Below are 18430 nucleotides of genomic sequence, written 5' to 3' on the forward strand. Positions count from 1 at the left end.
TTTCTTTCTTTCTTTCCTTTCTTTCTTTTTTTTTTTTTTTTCTGATATAAGATATCACCTCATTTCCCAAGCTGGCCCAGAACAGCCCTGTATATAGCTACAGTATACAGCTCAGATTTTTCACTTTCATTATTACTTTTTTTTTTTCCTTGAAAAGGAGGACACCCCACCTCTTTAAAGGATTGAAGTTTGGTGGCTAGGTGTTCTAGCACACACCTACAAGGCTATCTTGGACCACATAATGAATTCCATCCAGTCTCCACTATAGTATGAGACACTGTCTGGAAAAACAAACAACAACAGAGAGATTGAAGCCTGGAAGTGAGTCTCACTGAAGCTGCGTTTCCCCCTTGGCAGACATTCTCCCCGAGGTTTGGCTGCCTACCAACAGGGTGAAGCTGAGGCTTCAGACTGTGGCTGACAGGGCAGGCACCTGGCACACCACTCTTTCACGACCACAGCAGTTTATTTGAAGTGCAAGCAGGAAGACCACGTGCCCCTCGGTGTTGATGCAGCATGATATGGGCCCACCGCTTTACAGCTCCATGCTGGTTTATTTTTAACAGTGAGAACTAAAACTATAAAGACTGAATAGTCAACATATGTATTAGGTAGTTCTCCGAGGCCTTTAAGTTAAGGTAATTACTATTTGGGCCCACCTTGTCTTTAGGGGCTATTGGGGGCCTTAGGGAGCAGGGCAGCTTGTGTTAACAAGACCTTGTATGAATGCTGTCCAGCATTGCTCAGTTGTTTTACATTGCTACTACGCCTTCCTAACCTTCTTGTCCACCATGCTTGGATGAAGCTGTGCATGCTCTGAGTACTGGGTGTCTTCAGGGTTTTGAGGAGATCCATGTGGTTAGGACTGGGCTGGATGTGATGGGGTCCTCAGGATCTGCTTTGCCACCGTTAAGTCCTGCCTGCTCTTTTCAACCCTGCAGCTTTGCATCTTGCCTTCCAGTCACTTAAGATGCCTGGAGAAGAAGCAGCCATCTTAAAACAGAAGACGTCCTTAAACTAGGATCCTGCTTGGCCAAATTGGCAGCTAGTGTTAATTTTTTTGAACATATGCTTTTTATTTCAGGACAGCTTTAGGGTTATTGTGAAAATAGGAGAGCAGGTTCTTCCACACTCAACACCCGGTTGCATTCATGACTGACATTCTACATAAATGTGAGCTGCTTGTCTCCTTTAGTTTACCAGTCCTTGTCCATATTGTTTAATGAACATCATTTACTCAAATTGCTTTATTTAGAGTTGAGTAGTTTTGCCCAATGTGTGTTTCCATTCCAGGATGCCACATCACATCTTATGGTCATGCTCCTTTGGCTGTTTTTGCTTGTGAAAGTTCCTCAACTTTTCCTGGTCTTGATGAGCTTCATAGTTGGGGTTTGCTAATGAGGGGTTTCATGCTTTGGGGGACATTTGTTTAAAGGCGCTTTTGGTTAGACCATGGAAGTGGAGTAAGGTGTTTCAGAGAAGGAAGCCACATGACTTGAAGGAATGTTTGCAGAGATTCTGTGCCTTCTCCCCACTCTTTCCCTGTAGTTCAAGCCTTGTTCCCCTCTTGGCAGCTAGTGAGTTGTTGTTCTGTTTTGTTTTCCCTGTGGTTTGGCAATTGAGCCTCAAAGGCTTGAGAGTGATGTCTGCTGGGAATTAGTGCCATGGTCCAGCATCCTTGAGGACCCAGGCCTCCGTCAGCCTTGTCTGCACTGCCTGGGTGACAGTGATGCGCAGGAAAGCGCTTCAGGAGCAGCAGAGACTTATGTCTCTTCTCAAGTTCTTGATACTTAACCGAAGTGGAGAGATTTAATTTAGGAAAGTATTTCTCGTTTAAGAGGAGTCACATGAGAAATGACCTTTCGGCTTCCCCCTCCACCCTGAAATCACCTTACGGGAACTCTTAGAGGGTATCTCTGTATTTAAGCACCAGTTATGTGTTCTTCGCTAGACTTAGTAGGAGCACAGATAGGGGAGGGATTTTAAGATAGAGACGGCACCTTTGCCCTGGAGAACGTAGTGTCAAATAGCAGCTGAGGCGCGTAGGGCATCGGTGCGTAGGGCATCAGCCTGGGTAAGAGCACGTGCTCCTGCACAGGACCCGGGCTCTCAGCATCTATGTGGTGGCTCACAACTGTCTGTAACTCCAGTTCCAGGGGATGCAACACCCTCTTCTGGTATCCGCAGGCACCAGGCACACATATGGAACATAGACATACATGCAGGCAGAACACGCATATGCATAAGTATAAAAATATCTTAAAAAGAAATCACACTAAAATCTTAGCAAAAATGGAGAACTAAGAAAATGTTTATTATTATTATTATTATTTTAATGGTTTTTATTTCATGTGTGTTGGTGTTTTGCCTGCATGTATGTTTATATGAGGATCCCAAATCCCCTGGAACTGGAGTTACAGACAGTTGTGAGCTGCCATGTGGGTGCTGGGAATTGAACCCAGATCCTCTAGAAGAGCAGCCTATACTCCTAACCACTGAGCCATCTTTCCAGCCCTCCAGAATAATTATTGTTTAGATTTTTGCTGTCTCCTTTAAGAAAGGTTTTATTTTATGTTTAATTTTTTTTGAGCCAGGGTTTAACAGAGCCCTGGCTGTCCTGGACTTGATTTGTAGACCAGGCTGGCCTTGAACTCTTCTGAGTGCTGGGATTAAAGGTATGTACCACCATGCCTAACCCTATTTTTAAATTTATTAGACTTATTTATTTTATTTTATGTGTGTTTTGCCTGCTTTTATGCATGTGTATCATATGTGTGCTTCGTGGTCAAGGAGCTCAGAAGAGAACATTGGCTCTCCAGGAACTGGAGTTAGAGATGGTTGTGACTCACTGTGCAGATACCGGGAATCAAACCCATGTCCTCTTCAAGAGCAACCGTGTTCTTAACCACTGAGTCCTTTTATTGTTATTCTAAGTGATTTTATTGCTTGTGCACACAAGAGAACTTATGCCACTAGAGCAGAGGCTGTGGATGACTCATATTTCCAATTGGGTACGAGGACCCGCTTAGTCTATAGTAACCAGCCAGCCAGCCAGCAAGTTCTGCTCTTCAGCAGAACCACGTGGAATTGAACCTCCTTTCTGTTTCTCTCAAGATGCTTGAGGACAGCAGCGGCTTTCTTAATCAAATGGTAGAGATCTTCAGGGAGATCAGGGGCAAGGCCTTTGGACATAAGGAGTCTCAAGATTTTATTACCAGTAACAAACGGTGATAAAATGCTGAGTGAGTCCCTCGGGATCACTCCCTCCTATCTGGGAGGGAGTCCGGCCTTTCATAGCCAGTTTGTAAATCTGTTTCTTCACATTGTCAGACATCAACTTCAGCCACATGGGGACACTACTCATTTGAAATTCACGGTTCCAAAACCTTAAGTGTACTCAGCTTTGTGGTGCAGCCAGCAGATCAATGTCAGGACCTTCTATTATCCCAAAGGAAACATCAAAATCCTCACGTTTTGCCATCCTCCCTCCCCAGTCTAGTGGCCTCTCTGCCTCCTAGCTCTATAGATGTTGTCTTCTGTCTTACACTCTGCCTGTTTCAAAGTTCACTCACAGAGGAGCACCGGTTAGGACTTCCTTCTTACTGTACGGCGAGAGTCTGTGCGAGCATGCCACAGTCTGTCTGTCCACCCTGAATGGAATGTCATTTGTTTTCTCCTTTGGCATAACACTGCTGAGGACATTTGTGTTTAAGTCCTCCTGTGGCTACGTGTTATTATATTTGGATGCAGTTCTAGGAGTGTAATTACTAAATTATATGTTATTCTGTATGTAACCATTTGAGATACTGCCAGGCATTTGACATTCCCTCACACTGTGATGAGTTCCGGTTTCTCCACATCTTTGCCAACGATTATTATCTGTCTTTAATTATAGCTTTCCTAGTGGGTGTAAGGTGGCATCATACTGTGATTTTTTTTATTTGCTTTTGCCTGACAGCTGAGAGCATCCTTTGTCCTTGGTGGATATTTGCGTGTCTTCTTGGAGACATGTCTGTCCCTGGAATGTGCATGTGAGTGCCCGTGCCCTTGGAGGCCAGAGTGTGGTTGTCCCTGGAGCTGGAGTGATAGGAGTTGTGAGTTGTCAGACATGGGTACTAGGTGTCAAACTTGGGCCCTCCTTAAGAGCAGAATATGGTCTTACCCTTGAGCCATCTCTCTAGGCCTCTCTTTGCCCCTTAAAAAAAATTTGTTTTCATTTTGTGGAAAGGAACTTTAGAATCTCTTTGAATGGGCTGGAAAACAGGAGAGAGTGGTCTCAGGCATCTGTCAATCCACGTCTCTCCCCATTTCAGATCAGCTGTGGTTAAACATTTTGGGAATGGCTGTGCGTTCTGGTTTGGCTGCTTTGGTTAGGAGTCCTTGCTAAGCTCTGGTTGAGTATTTCCCAGCGTGCACAGGGCCCTGTGTTCCCTCTCCAGTTCCCTGTGGGGCGAAGGGCTGGGAGTCACCACTTTGCTTAGACTTCACTGAAGCCACAGGAAATTGTAAGCAGCCAAACAGCGCCTCTGGGAAAGCACCTGAGCTTGACTGGCTTCTCCTTAGGAGCTGAAATATACCTGCTTCGTTTCCAGTCCCTATGACTTCAACCTTGGCATCCTTTCTTAGTTCTGATGAAAAAAAAAAAAAAATTGATTGACTTTCCTTTCAGTTCAGTCTTTTCTTCTTTGTCCTCACAAATCCCGTTCTGCTTCCGGTATCCTGTCTGCCCCACCCTACCCCCTTCTGTGGTTCTGGGGGTTTAACACAGCACCTCACATGTACTGAGCATGTACTTTTCCAACATGGATCTTCGTCCTAAACCAGAACAGCACACACATGGTTAGACTTTTCATCACTGACAAATGCTGGAAGAAATAATTTAAAAGGAGGAAGGGTGCATTTTGTCTTGTAGTTTCTAGCCTCGGTTGTTTGGACCCGTTGCTTGAGCCTGAGGCCAGAGTGTCCCAGCACTGGGGATATGTGGCTGTTCACTTCATAGCAGCCAGGGAGGAGAGCAGAGATAGGAAAGGACCAAGGGCCAAGTATAACCCCATAGACAGGCCTATCCAGTGACTTAACTTCCTCCTACTAGCTGCCACCTCCTAAAATTCTGTTACAGTCCCAAATAGCACCGCCACCTGGGGCCAAGCCTTTAACACAGGAGGTCAGCTTCAGAACCTGACCATGCCCTTGAGGATTTCTTTCTTTTTATATTGCTTTGTTCTTCTGGAATACTAGAAAGAAGTAGCCATATGTGCTGGGGGCTGGAAGTGTGTGGGGTGAGTTCACCATTCGTAAAGACAGTTCACTCTTTTTATTATGTAATGAACACACCAGAAAGTCTTGAATGAGACCACTTTTCTACATTGTTTTGTCTCTTTCCGGATATTGTTCATGAGCTTTGCCTCTCTGTGTGCTCACTGCCCTCGTCACTGCTTTGTCCACTAGGACTCACTGCACAGCAGACAGGTGGACGATTAGATGAGCAGGCACAGGCTTGGAAGATGTTGTGCATTCATCTGTTGGGAACTTTGGTATGGTGTTTAATTCTGCTTGCAAAATGAATGTTTGCTTTTCCCGAAGGACAAAAGATTTATTTGCTATGCAGCTTTCTTCTCACTGGAACTAACGAGAAGAATTTGTATTGCAATGGCTGTTTTCCCAATTTGAAATGATAAAATGATTTCATTTTCTAGCCAAACCCTCTTTATTTTATGTGCATTAATGTGAAGGTGTCAGATCCCTTGGAATGGGTGTTACAGACACTCCAGCTCAGTTGTGAGCTGCCATGTGGATGCTGGGAGTTGAACCCCAGGGCCTTTGGAAGAGCAAACCGTGCTCTTAAACCACTGAGCCATCTCTCCAGCCCCCAAACCATTTTTTTTAAATAAAATATTTACTTCATTTTTATTTATGTTTGTGTATGTGCACATGTTGTATGTACCATTGCGTGTGTGCAGATGACCAAGGAGACCAGAAGAGGGCACTGGGTGCCTGGAGCTGGAGTTCCAGGCAGTTATGAGATGCTTGGTGTGGGTGCTGGGAATCCAGTTCTTGTCCTTTGCGAGAGCAGTGAGTGTTATTGACCAGTGAGCCATCTCTCTAGCCTCTGCTTCCTTTTTTGAGGTACTTTTAGCTTACTCAGTAGAGAAGTTAATAGTAAAATATTGATTGAACTTTCAAGCATTTTGAATTAAACTAGGGTTGACAATTATTCTTGATGGCATGGCTTTTAATCTTGATGCCTCTTTGTTTGGCAATGATTCTTGCCTTTCAGTGAGGTTTTCTATCAAACTGGTAAGGGAAGGAAGGGACAGGTTTGAGTGATGAAGTGGGGTGCAGTAGACCTTTGTTGAAAGTGGGGAAGAGTTTAGACTCTGACAAGAAGTTGTACATTCTGTGGCTGAACAGTTGTGTGTAGATTTCCTACTTAGAAATAGCTTCGCTGTGGCAATGTACAGGAAATATACTTTTATTTCAGATTACAGACCAGGTTTAGAAGCTAAAACCATTTGTAACATATACTCCAAACTCTCAAGTGCTGTGTATAATGTCAGTGTTTCAAAATTAAACCGTAATGTTTCCTATGGATCATTGTAATAATTTGCAAGTAGAAATTTATGGTAGATTCTAACCTATATCTGTACAAATACTTAGGGTTGTTTGCTTGTCATGAGATAGGGACCTGTTACGTAGCCTAAGCTGGCTGATGAAGCTCAGCATGGTCTCAGGTTGTTCTTGCCCTAGTCTTCCTCTGAATGCTCAGATTACATCTGGTGTCACCATATCTAAGTTCATTATGGTTTTGATTCATTTCCCTAATAATTACAGTGGCATCTTTTCATGTGCTCATTGGCTATTTGTAGGTTTTGGGAGAAATTGTCAACATTATTGCTCCATCACTGCGCTTCATCACCAACCTTATTTGTTTATTTTTAAATGCATTTTATAACTGAAACGTTGTTTGTTTTTATTGTATGTAATCATTGTATATGGTACTCTGTAATAAGATAAGGACATTTTCATACAGATACATTCTGTCTGCTGAGCATCTCCACCTCTCTGTCTCCCATTAGCTTGTTTATTCTCCTTTACAGTCTCATGTCTCTCTCTCTCTCTCTCTCACACACACACACCCATTTATGTATAAAATCTAGATGCCATATAGAAGGGAAACACCTGCTTGATCCACTTACTGTGGTTAGTTATCTGCAGTGGCTTGCAAATGACACAGGCTTCTTATGGCTGAAGACTGACTGTGTATCCAGCACATTTGCTTCATCCATTCTTCTGCTGTGTCCCTAGCTTTGCTGTTATGAACAGTTTGTGTGGTTCGTCGGCTTAGAGTCTTTCTGTATAACAGGGTTATTTAGCAGATCTGTTTTCAGGACTTTTTTTTAAAACAGATTTTTATGCATGGATTAAACACATTAGTGATTATCTCTGAGTCACCAATAATGCATCAGTATCCAATTAAGGGAAAAAAATGAAAGCATTTCCCCTTGGTGAACTAAGGGTGATTCCAGATTTGAACTCTCTGCTTTCTGCTCCCTATGTCTGCTGTCCTCTGTTGTGTGATCTAAATCTGTGCCTGCCTAAAGGCTGTCATGGGAATATGACCCCGTGTCTGTCAGTTCTCTGCACTGTATGTCTATCTTAAACAAAGGACTTAACTGAGCAGCACAGAAAGGGTCACACAGGAAGGAATGGGTTACTTTACAGAAGTCTTAACTTCTTTTTACAAGGGATTACATCACGGGCTTAAACTGATTCCAGCTGACTTAGACAGCAAACAGTACTATAAACATTGTTTAGTAATCAGTATCCATAGATTTTGCATTCAACTTTTGTGGTAGATCTTAGAAAGTTGCTTTCTTTTTTTTTAATTTTTATTTTTTTATATTAATTACAGTTTATTCACTTTATATCCCAGCTGTAGCCACCTCCCTCATTCCCTTCCAATCCCACTCTCCCTAACTCTCTCATCTTCTCCTATGCCCTTCTCCAAGTCCATTGATAGGGGAGTTCCTCCTCCCCTTCCATCTGACCTTAGCTTATCAGGTCTCATCAGGACTGGCTGCATTTTTCTCCTCTGTGGCCTGACAAGGTTGCTCCCCCCTCAGGGGGGGTCAGTGGTCAAAGAGCCAGCCACTGAGTTCATGTCAGAGACAGTCCCTGTTCCCCTTACTAGGGAACTCACTTGTATACTGAGCTGCCATGGGCTACATCTGAGCAGGGGTTCTAGGTTATATCCATGAGTGTACCTTGGTTGGAGTATCAGTCTCAGAAAAGACCCCTGGGCCCAGATTTTTTTGTTCGTTGCTCTCTTCATGGAGCTCCTGTCCTCGGCAGGTCTTTCTAATCTTCTTTCATAAGATTACCTGCACTCTACCCAAAGTTTGGTTATGAGTCTCAGCATCTGCTTTGATCTTTCAGAGACCCTCTGTGGTAGGCTTTTGTCCTGTTTCCTGTTTATTCCTTCTTCCAATGTCTGTTTGTCTTTCTGAGTGAGGATTGATCATCTTACCCAGGGTCCCCCTTCTTGCTTAACTTCTTTAGGCATACAGATTTTAGTATGTTTATCCTATATTATATTTCTAGTATCCTTGTATACTTGTACAACCATTCTGGAAATCAATATGGTGCTTTCTCAGACAATTAGAAATAGTGCTTCCTCAAGATCCAGCTATACCACTCCTAGGCATATATCCAACAACAAGGACATTTGCTCAACCATGTTGGTAGCAGCTTTATTCATAATAGCCAGAACCTGGAAACAACCAAGATGTCCCTCAATGAGGAATGGATACAGAAATTGTGGTAAATTTACACAATGGAATACTACTCAGTAATTAAAAACAAGGCAAATGGTGGGATCTAGAAAAGATCATTCTGAGTGAGGTATACCAGAAGCAGAAAGACACACATGGTATATACTCACTTATAAGTGGATACTAGACATATAATATAGACAGTTGCTTTCAATCTCTGTATTTGCTTTTTTCTTCAAATGATACAGATGCATTGTTCTGGGTCAGGGACACGGAGGGGTACATATTTAAGATTACAGCTGTGTATTAGTTTAGATTGTAAAAGTTGATTACATGAAACACCAAGGCAAGTAAGGATGATTGTTACTTGTTTTCTTAAAGGCAGACTAAACAGTGAGTACACAGTAAGCAAGCAATCCAGACTCAAGGAACCTCAAGGTGTATTGTTAATTCTCGCAGTGTGGTCCAGCAAAAGGTTTCATTCTCATAAAATACAAGGCATGTTTTTGGGATATTGCATTGCCACAGTTTCATTTGTTGTTTCTTTTTTTTGTTTGTTTGTTTTTGAGACAGCCTTACCCTGCAACCTTGGCTGGCCTGGAACCCAGAGCTCTGACTCCTGGAGTGCCGGGATTATAGGCACGTGCTATCAAGGGAAGCCAGTTTTTAGTTTACTGAAGAAACTCCCACTGGTTTCCATAGTGACATAGCTGGTTTACATGCCTATGGTAGAAGATAGATAAGGATTCCTCTTGTCTACACCATCCCAACTTTTTTTTTTTTTTTTTTTGTCAGAACCCAGGGATTTTAAAATTGTGCATAGCAGTCAATTTTCCCTGTGGAATGAATAAGAAAAACACCTTTAAGCACACACGTTTGAGCAAGACACCAAGGAAATAAGTCAAAGCTCAAAGTCCCTGGGTGAGAAGGTAGTTTAAATTGTTCAGCTCTATCGGCTCAGAGATTTATGCTAGAGAAATTTGATTTAATGAGAGAAGTAAATAAAGTTACGTTTTGATTTCAAACCTAAAAGGAAAATGAAGACCATCTTCAGATGTGAGTGTGCCCACTTCCTGTTCTTCATTCACCGTGCTCTTGTGCCCTTTGTACCGGGAACAGAGTCTTACTCTAGTTTAATAAAGTTTTGTGTGCTTAATATTGTCACCTCCTTCCTCAGTGTGTCCGGGTGTATGTAAGCGCACACCCGTGTAGATGGTATAGAACACATGTCTTGGTATATGTGTATAGAGCTCAGCCCTGGCTGTTGTTCTGTAGCATTTTCTACCAGTGTCTTCTCTTTTCTTTACTTTTCTTTTCCTTAGGGGCAGGGTCATGGAGTCTTTCACAGGCCAGGAGTTCAATGAGTAGGCCAGGCTGGCTGCCCAGCAAGGCCCTGTCTCTGCAGCCTCAGCACTGGAACTGCGAGTACACACTGCTACAGCTGGCTCTTGTTTTAAACATGGGCACCGGGGCTTGAACTCAGATCCCAGGCTTGCACAGCAGGCCCATGGCCAATGAAGCTGTCTCCCCAGCCGTGGCCTTCTTTTCTTATACACTCTCTTCGACTCTCCTTACATCATCCGTGCATACGTCAGGACAGCACAGCCACATTTGCTGAGCAGCTCTTGGCAGCTCAGTGTTTCAGGGCTGCGCTACAGTGTTTTGTCCTCCGAACATGAAACTGACAGGGCAGTTGCGGTTTGCTGGAGCTGCATGTCCCAAGAATCTTCACTGATGATAACATGATCTAATAGGTTAAAAAAATACCAGCCCTGGACCCAAAATGTAGGTCACCTGGTAACGTGCCTAGCATAAAATGACCTGGTGAAATATGCCTGGAGTCTCGGTATGAGGGTGGAGGCAGGAGCCCCAAATTCACGGTCCTCTTCAGGTACAAAGTGAGTTTGAGACTAGCCGGAACTACATGAGATCCTGACTCAAAAAGGAAAAAAAAAAAAAAAAAAAAAAAGGACAGACAGACAAAACTCAACCGAACAACACCCCAAACACTGCTCTTGGACGGATGGGCAGGAAAAGACTTGCTAGCCTGGTGAGTTTTTATCACACTGTCTTGATTGCTCTGTGTCTCTCCTGTTTTATAGCCACTTCCTGAGAAGTTTGTGGTGAAAGGCGTGGTGGATCGTTTTTCAGAAGAGTTTGTGGAGACCAGAAGAAAAGCGCTGGATAAATTCCTAAAGAGGATTACGGATCACCCCGTGCTCTCCTTTAACGAACACTTCACTGTGTTCCTCACGGCCAAGGTACAGGCAAGCTTTTGTGTGTGTGTCTGTAACCATCACTCTTGGGCTCCTTCTCAGGCACTGCTTTGCTCTTTCTAGAGCCACTTCCATGAGGCTCTGAGATGGGCATGATAAAGGCCCTCAACTTTCTTGGTGACCATTGCATTGTACAGTTTTAAAATCCAGCAGAACAGGCCGCCCCTTTCACAGTAGCAATGAAAGTCAGTATCTCATTTTCCAAAGGCAGAAGTGTCCATTAAGCACTTCTTGGTGGTGTTAGTAAGTGAGGCTTACCAGCAATAGGCACAAAAGAGAAAGAAAGAAGACTGAGCCTTTGATAAGAATGTTCTTCAGGGCTGGAAAGATGGTTTAGTGGGCCAAGAGTTTGCCACAAAAGCCCAAGAACCGGAGTTCTCTCTAGGACCTATGTGAAGGTGGAAAGACCCAGTTCCACAGGGTTGTCCTCTGATCTTCACATGCTACCCACACACCAAAGTGTGCACACACACACACACACAAACACAAACACAAACGCATTACAAGAGTATTCTCCGTAAGAACCTGTTGGAGGCACAAAGGTCTTTGGGTCCACAGAGCCCTAGGAAACCAGGAATGTTAAACACACAGAGGCCTCTTCTCAAGGGAGGAATTACCTAGTTTTCATCCAGAAGTGGATATTGTTAAGGTTCTGGTAGAGGCAGACCTCACCCAAATCTCCTGAAAATGTTTATCCTAGACTTTTCCCCACCCACACTGTTATCTTTAGCTCCCAGCCAATAGAACCCTTTCTTAGGGGAGATGTCACAGGTACTTTATGGCCTCTATGCCATCTTGGTCAGAGACCATACCAGACTCTAGACCTTTTAACTATAGAACCCACCCTCATGGCCACTTGTGCTTTGTAAAGGAGTTTCTGTGTAGGCACATCTTAATGGGATGAGAATGGAATGGGAATGATTGTTTCCTGGAAACTTTTCCCCAAATTGTACTGTTTTCAAAATGCTGACAATGAACTGCCTGGCATCAGACTCACCGAGATTGATCCAGATTGATGAAGTCAATCTGAGCAGAGTTTTCGTTCTTATCTCTTCATTGTTTGCTTCCCTGCCTGGACGCCTGCAGAGCCCCCATCAGGAACCCTGTAAGTAACTGTAGCTTCATTTTTCAGACAAGGAAACTGAGGTTCAGAGAGATTGAACTTGTTCAGTCGACATCACTAGGACTTAGGTTCTGTGGCTTATGGCCTCACCCTCCATCTGTGTCACAGGGCCTGGCCATTGCTTGCCAACATCTGTTCCTCTTAGGTGTGTTTTCTTGTCATTTGTCAGAAAAATAGTTGGCTTCCAGTGTGCTACCAGAGACCGTTCAAGCTCAGGTTGGTTGTTCACTGGCTTAGTTCACTTGCTGCAGGCAGAACCGACCTTAAAGCTAAGGTGCTGCACTCACACTGCGGAAAAGGGTCACATTATCAAATTATCAGACCCTAAGGGAGCCTAGCTTCTCCCTAGCCAACCCGTTTAGCTTCTGATTCCTGCATTCAAGCCGTGTATAATCTGTTCTAATGACAAGGGCATTGAAGGCTGGGTCCATTTGTTGTAGTTGCTAACATTCCAAGGAAACAGACACATGTGACAGATAGCTTCTGACATCAAAGGCTCCCAGGAGATCTGCTCTCCACTCAGACTGTCTTGGCTGAGTCCTTCAGGTTTTTGTTTTACCTGCAGTTGATGACAGCCTGTGCACCAGCTCCCCCTACAGGTTGAGCCTGTTTACATGGAAGCATTTCTCAGAATGCTGATGCTTGGGTGTGGTTCTCCCAGTTTCTTGTTTTCCCAAATGGCAAGCCAGCTCCAACCCTAGGTTGTCCTCGCCACTGAGTGAAACAGAAGAGGGTTGTGGCTTGGATCCTGGTCATTAGGCATCTGCATGAAGGATGAGTGGGAGTAGTGAGTGTCTCAGAGAGAATGACTCTGCGCTAACTAGAATGACAAAGGGTTTCAAGATGTATGATAAGGTCCTTCAGTATCTCTTTCAAAATCTCATGCCATGTGAGGGAATGCAGGAGAGCAGCCCTTAAACAACAGGCTCTCCCGGGGCTTGGGGAGGTGTACACTTTTAATTCCGGGCTGTCCTCAGCTACTGGAGGCCAGCCTACGTGAGCCCTGTCTGAAACAGAGAACAAAGCCAAAAACAAAACAAATGTAGCCCTGTTTTAGTATCACTTGCTAAACTGAACTCACCAAGTAGCCAATCTTTTCTTTAAAAAAAAAAGAAAGAAAGAAAAAGAAAAAAGATAAACTATCTGTGATGTGAAACTTCTGGTCTTAGCCGTGTCCAGGTGCACAGGCAGCTGACGTTAAGTACACCCACACTGCTGAGCAGCCATTCTCCACAACTTCTGCAACAGGCCAGTCTCACAGACCTGAACCTCTGTACCCATGACAGCAGCTCTGTCTCCTCATCCAGCTCTCCTGTCTTTTCCCTTAACACACTGTTGTGTGAGCTGCCCTGAGGTGATATCAACAGTCATTTATTATTCCCCAGGGTAGGGCACCAATGACAGACCGACGTAATGACTACTCCAGAGCCGAGCCACTGCGTTTACTGGGGCTTATTCACAGCGCCCAGGGAAGGGGTTACTTATAGGAGTATGTATGACTAAAACATCCACAAAGCAAAACAGCCTCACCCCACATAGGTGACAGCTTCCCTGTAGCTGCAGATGAGTACTCTCTTCTGTTAACTTCTGTGTCCTACAGAAGTGTACCCGACAACAAAGGATGGTTCTGTGTGGTGTCAGGCAGGCCTAGCAAGGAGTGGCTGGAGTCTCAGGTCGGGTGGGATGGTCTTTCTTCTGTGGGTAGCAACAGGCCTGATCTTGATCAAGGGCCCTTGGGTAGTCACAGCTTGATTGAGGTGCTAAGCTGGGAAAGCAGTGTTTTACAGCATGTCGTTTGCCCGGGTTCTTAGATGGACCACTTAACGTGCAGCATTTGCAGAGACAGCCTTCTTGGTGATGACATTACCTCTCCAGATTAGACATCTCCCCAAGGAGCTGCCAGTGGTGCTGGGAGAGTGTGAGGAAGCTCGGAGCACTGTGTTCAGATCTCTGTGGTCATCTGTGGTGATAGTTGCATCGGTGGGTAGGTGTCAGCCACAATTCCAGCGCTTGTTACTTGACTGACCCCGGGTGCGTGTCGTAGAAGCGGGGGTATGAAGTTGAATGAGCCAGTTGAGTCTAGTCTCCAAAATATATCACCTGTGAGAGGAAATCCAGGAACCGAGCGACAGGGAGGCTGTGACAGCACCGAAGAGGCATGGTGCCTTTGGAGATGCCTTTCCTGTCTGGAGGGCAAGAAGGGCAGTGGAGGCTTTAGAATATTCTCCCAGCCATCTGACATGGAAAGGATGTGAGGTGGAGAGGGGATGGAGGGGACTGCTCTTCTCCAGAGGGCATGGGCAGCTCTGTCATTCATCAGTTCTCATTCTTTACTGGGTCAGCCCAGGAGAAAGCCACAGCCTTGCTCTGTGTCCCCCTTTGTGAACTGAGGGTGAACATTCTGCATGGTGCCGTGCATATGAGCAACAGACCCCAGCGCCCTCTGTGGACCCGTAGTTGAGGATGGCACAGGACAGCCTCAAGATACAGTTTAGTGGTGGGGACCAGCTTGTTTCTCTGATGGGCTCTATATGCTTTTGGTGTGTTGCTGTTTTGAGATAGGGCTGTGGTGGTTGGAGTAAGAAGATGGTCCCAACCTTGGAATGCTCAGTCACCAAAAGTGGTACTGTTTGAAATGGATTGGGAGGTGTGGCCTTGTTGAAGTGTGTGGATTGGCACAGGCTCAGTGTCTGTCAGCCTGCTTGTCCCTTGACCCCTACCAGTGGATCGTGATCTCCCTCTCCCCCTCTTCTCCTCCCTCCCCCTCCCGCCCCCTCCTTCTCTCACTGTGCCATCAGCTCCTTCTGCAGCACCATGCATGTCACTGTGCTCCTGCTGTGATGATAATGGTCTACACATCAGAGAGTGCAAGCAAGCCCCAGTTAAGTCCTTAAAAAAAAAGCACATCACTGGAGGCTATAAGCTGAGGAGTCGGCCTCTTATTTTAAAAAAAAAGCTGCCTTGGTCCTGGTTTCTCTTCACAGCAATAGAAAGGAAACCAGTGACAAGGATAGGCCTCACTCTGTAGCCCACATTGCTCACCCCCTCCCCCATAGGCATGTATCACCAGCTCGGCTCTAAGAGCTTTTTGTTTGTTTGGTTTGAGGGACAGGGTCTTACTGTGTAGACCCGCTGGCCTTGACTCCCAGAGATCCACTACCTCTGCCTCCTGAGCGCTGGGACCAAAGGCCTTCACCACCGTGCTGCATGCTCTATCTTCTAAATTTTGGTTACAAGAGTTTAAAGGTCCAACCTACTGCTTATTTTTGCCTCAACCCACAGGAATTCGGAATTTAAAATGTGTTTACAGTGTTGGTAGCTCAGGGAGCTCTCTGGCAATGCTTCTGTTGTTTCTTCTCCGCACCCTCCTTATTAGATGGCCCTAGCAGGGTTTGAGTGAATGAATGGAATGAATCTCGGGCATTTAATTTTGTCCTAATGACAGCATGGGTTTTTGTTGTTTGTTTAATGTATATACTCTTATGCTTGCACACCAGAAGAGGGCACCAGATTTCATTATAGATGGTTGTGAGCCACCATGTGGTTGCTGGGAATTGAACTCAGGACCTTTGAAAGAGCAGCCAATGCTTTTAACCTCTGAGCCACCCCTGTAGCCTAGCATGGGGGTATTTTTGCCAGAGGCTTTAAACATTTTGTTAGAAAGAATATTGCATTTAAAGACAGGGAGTAGACTTGACTAGAGCAATGGTTCTTAGCTTCCCTGATGCCGTGGCCCTCTAACACAGTTCCTCATCTTCTGACGGCCCACTGCCAAAACGTTACTTTCATTGCTACTTTATAACTATAATTTTGCTACTGTTATGATTTGTAAATATCTGATATGCAAGATATCTGATGTGCTACCTCTGTGAAAGGGTCATTTGACCCCTACAAGGGGTTGTGACCCACAGGTTGAGAATTACTGGACTAGAGGGACTAGGACCCAGCCATGTTGGCAGGGAACATGAGCACATGATTGTGATTCTGGGGTGCGGGGAGTGGGGGGTCTCTGTTGTAGAGTGCTTTCCTCCAAGCATAGCAGCCACCATCTTGTCAGAGCAGCTCTGACTTTTTGCAAGAGACCATCAAGAGTAGGGTCTGGTGACTATTGATGTTCCATCAAAGAAGGATAGGTGTGTGTGTGTGTGTGTGTGTGTGTGTGTGTGTGTGTGTCTGTGTTGGGGACTTCATTGGGCTTTCATTTGATCTCAGCCACTCCCCTGGTTACCTCACAGCTACATATAACTCCTCCTGGTTGCATACGGGCCTCATGGTCTTAGGAGATGCTAGTGTGTAGACCCTGGACATTGCAGCTTTGGGAAGTCTCGTCCATGCTCGGGTGAGACTTTCTTGTGGCATGGCTCCTCCATTTGGACTTTGGACATAGACTTTGGTTTTCCCTATTAGGGTGGATGATGTTTGTTTGGCTTTCCCAAGGAATGGGTTCCCACAGTGGGGCTGTAGTGTGTATGTGGTCCTGCCAGCTCCTGTTCTCTACTTCCTCCATTGCCAATGAGCCACTGCCTTTGGGAGCTGGTTTCCCCAGCCCTCCGGTGTGACTGAGAGGTTCCGTTGTTGTCCACAGGACTTGAATGCCTACAAGAAGCAGGGGATAGCATTGCTGACCCGGGTGGGTGAGTCAGTCAAGCACGTCACTGGAGGCTATAAGCTGAGGAGCCGGCCTCTGGAGTTCGCAGCCATCGGCGACTACCTAGACACTTTTGCACTCAAACTGGGAACCATCGATCGGATAGCCCAGCGGATCATCAAAGAAGAAATAGGTGAGCTCTCTGTTGAGACTGATGGTGCCCAAAAGGGCAGAAATGGCATGTCTAAGATGCTAGGCTGAGGCAACCTGCAGAAATGCTGCGGTGACAGAACCCGGCCTTATTCTGCTTAAAAACCAAATACAAGGAGGGGGGAGCTGGTCGTGCCTAGAATGGACTTTCGCACTCAGTCCTTTGTCTTGCACTCAGCATGGCGCATGCTTTTCCCACGTCCTCCAACCTCAAGGCTGATGAGTACAGAAACAAACTTAGCAGAGAGATGGCTCCAAAGAAGAGTGTGGCAACCGTGTTTGCCAGAGTTGTGACCCAGTGAGCTTTTGAACTTATGCCTGTTCCTCCCTGCCCTGCGTCACTTTACTTCACATTCTTCACACCTGAGGCTGTCCTTCCTCGTCAGCACCACTGCCTGTCTACCCTTCTCCTGTCACAGTCACCTGATTAACCTCGTCTCAGAAACGCAGCTGTAGGCCGGACACACCTGAGTGCTGGTGGTGGTCATGCGGAGACATGAACCACGTCACATAGGCCTCTCAGTTACTGCCGTTCCCTAATAGCAACAGCCATGGCGGCCTGTCAGAGTGCTCTTGAAGAGACTGTATTCAGTTCCGGGCACCTCTGTGGTGGCTCACAGCCATCTATAACTCCATTTCTGGGGAATCTGAGGCCCTCTGAGCCTATATGGCTGTCTCCCCCCATGGCTTTGGAAAATGTTGTTCTCGCAGCATGAATAGAAAGCTAACCATTTTTGAAGACGTTGCCTGGATTTGGCTCTTACCCGCCTTTCCCCATAAAGTATTATTAACAAGATCCTAGATGTTTGTATGTTGGTAGTAACTTACGTTAGCATTCTAAATGCTGAAATTAAATAAGTTAGGACTGTGTTGCCCTTAGAGGAGAGTGTGCCCAGGAGAGAGCACAGCCGAGGCTGTGCATCCTGAGGTAGTCTTGGCTGTGGATCCTGCATCCATCAAAGCAGTGTGCGCTCTGACCCCAGTTGGCCTCTCTTCCTGTAGAGTACCTGGTGGAGCTGAGGGAGTATGGGCCTGTGTACTCCACCTGGAGCGCGCTGGAAGGTGAGCTGGCGGAGCCCCTGGAGGGCGTGTCAGCCTGCATTGGGAACTGCTCCACAGCCTTGGAAGAGCTGACAGATGACATAACAGACGAGTTTCTGCCTGTGCTCAGGGAATACATTCTATACTCTGACTCCATGAAGGTAAGCTGGGTGCTTTTTTTGCACACTCATCAAAAAGCTATAAATTACTGCCTGTTTGCATGTGGTACACGTTCCTTCTTTGTAGTTGGGAAGACTGATACCAAGAACATATAAATACAACATATGGTGACTAGAGGGTATGAATTAAGTGGGAAAAAAAGGTTGGAAGACATTTACAACAGTGATCTTATCTGAGGAAATAAAATAGCTACTAAACAGGCAAGGGTGCTTTACAGAAGGATGGTTAGGTAACTTTGGGA

The 18430-nt window shown here is 45.4% G+C and overlaps 1 protein-coding gene across 3 annotated transcripts in view; it reads left to right on the top strand.

Annotated features, from left to right (window-relative positions):
* The window catches only part of Snx30 (sorting nexin family member 30), a 95999-nt gene that overhangs the window by 55721 nt on the left and 21848 nt on the right, over positions 1 to 18430 (top strand). For all 3 annotated transcript variants that reach the window (XM_055611599.1, XM_055611600.1, XM_055611601.1), the window contains exons 4-6: positions 10874 to 11032; positions 16756 to 16951; positions 17971 to 18170. In XM_055611599.1, coding sequence (XP_055467574.1) covers positions 10874 to 11032; positions 16756 to 16951; positions 17971 to 18170 — 555 coding nt within the window. The remainder of the gene's footprint in view (positions 1 to 10873; positions 11033 to 16755; positions 16952 to 17970; positions 18171 to 18430) is intronic.

Source organism: Psammomys obesus, unplaced genomic scaffold (genome assembly GCF_907164565.1).
Source record: "Psammomys obesus unplaced genomic scaffold, mPsaObe1.curated_primary_1811, whole genome shotgun sequence".
Lineage (NCBI taxonomy): Eukaryota > Metazoa > Chordata > Mammalia > Rodentia > Muridae > Psammomys > Psammomys obesus.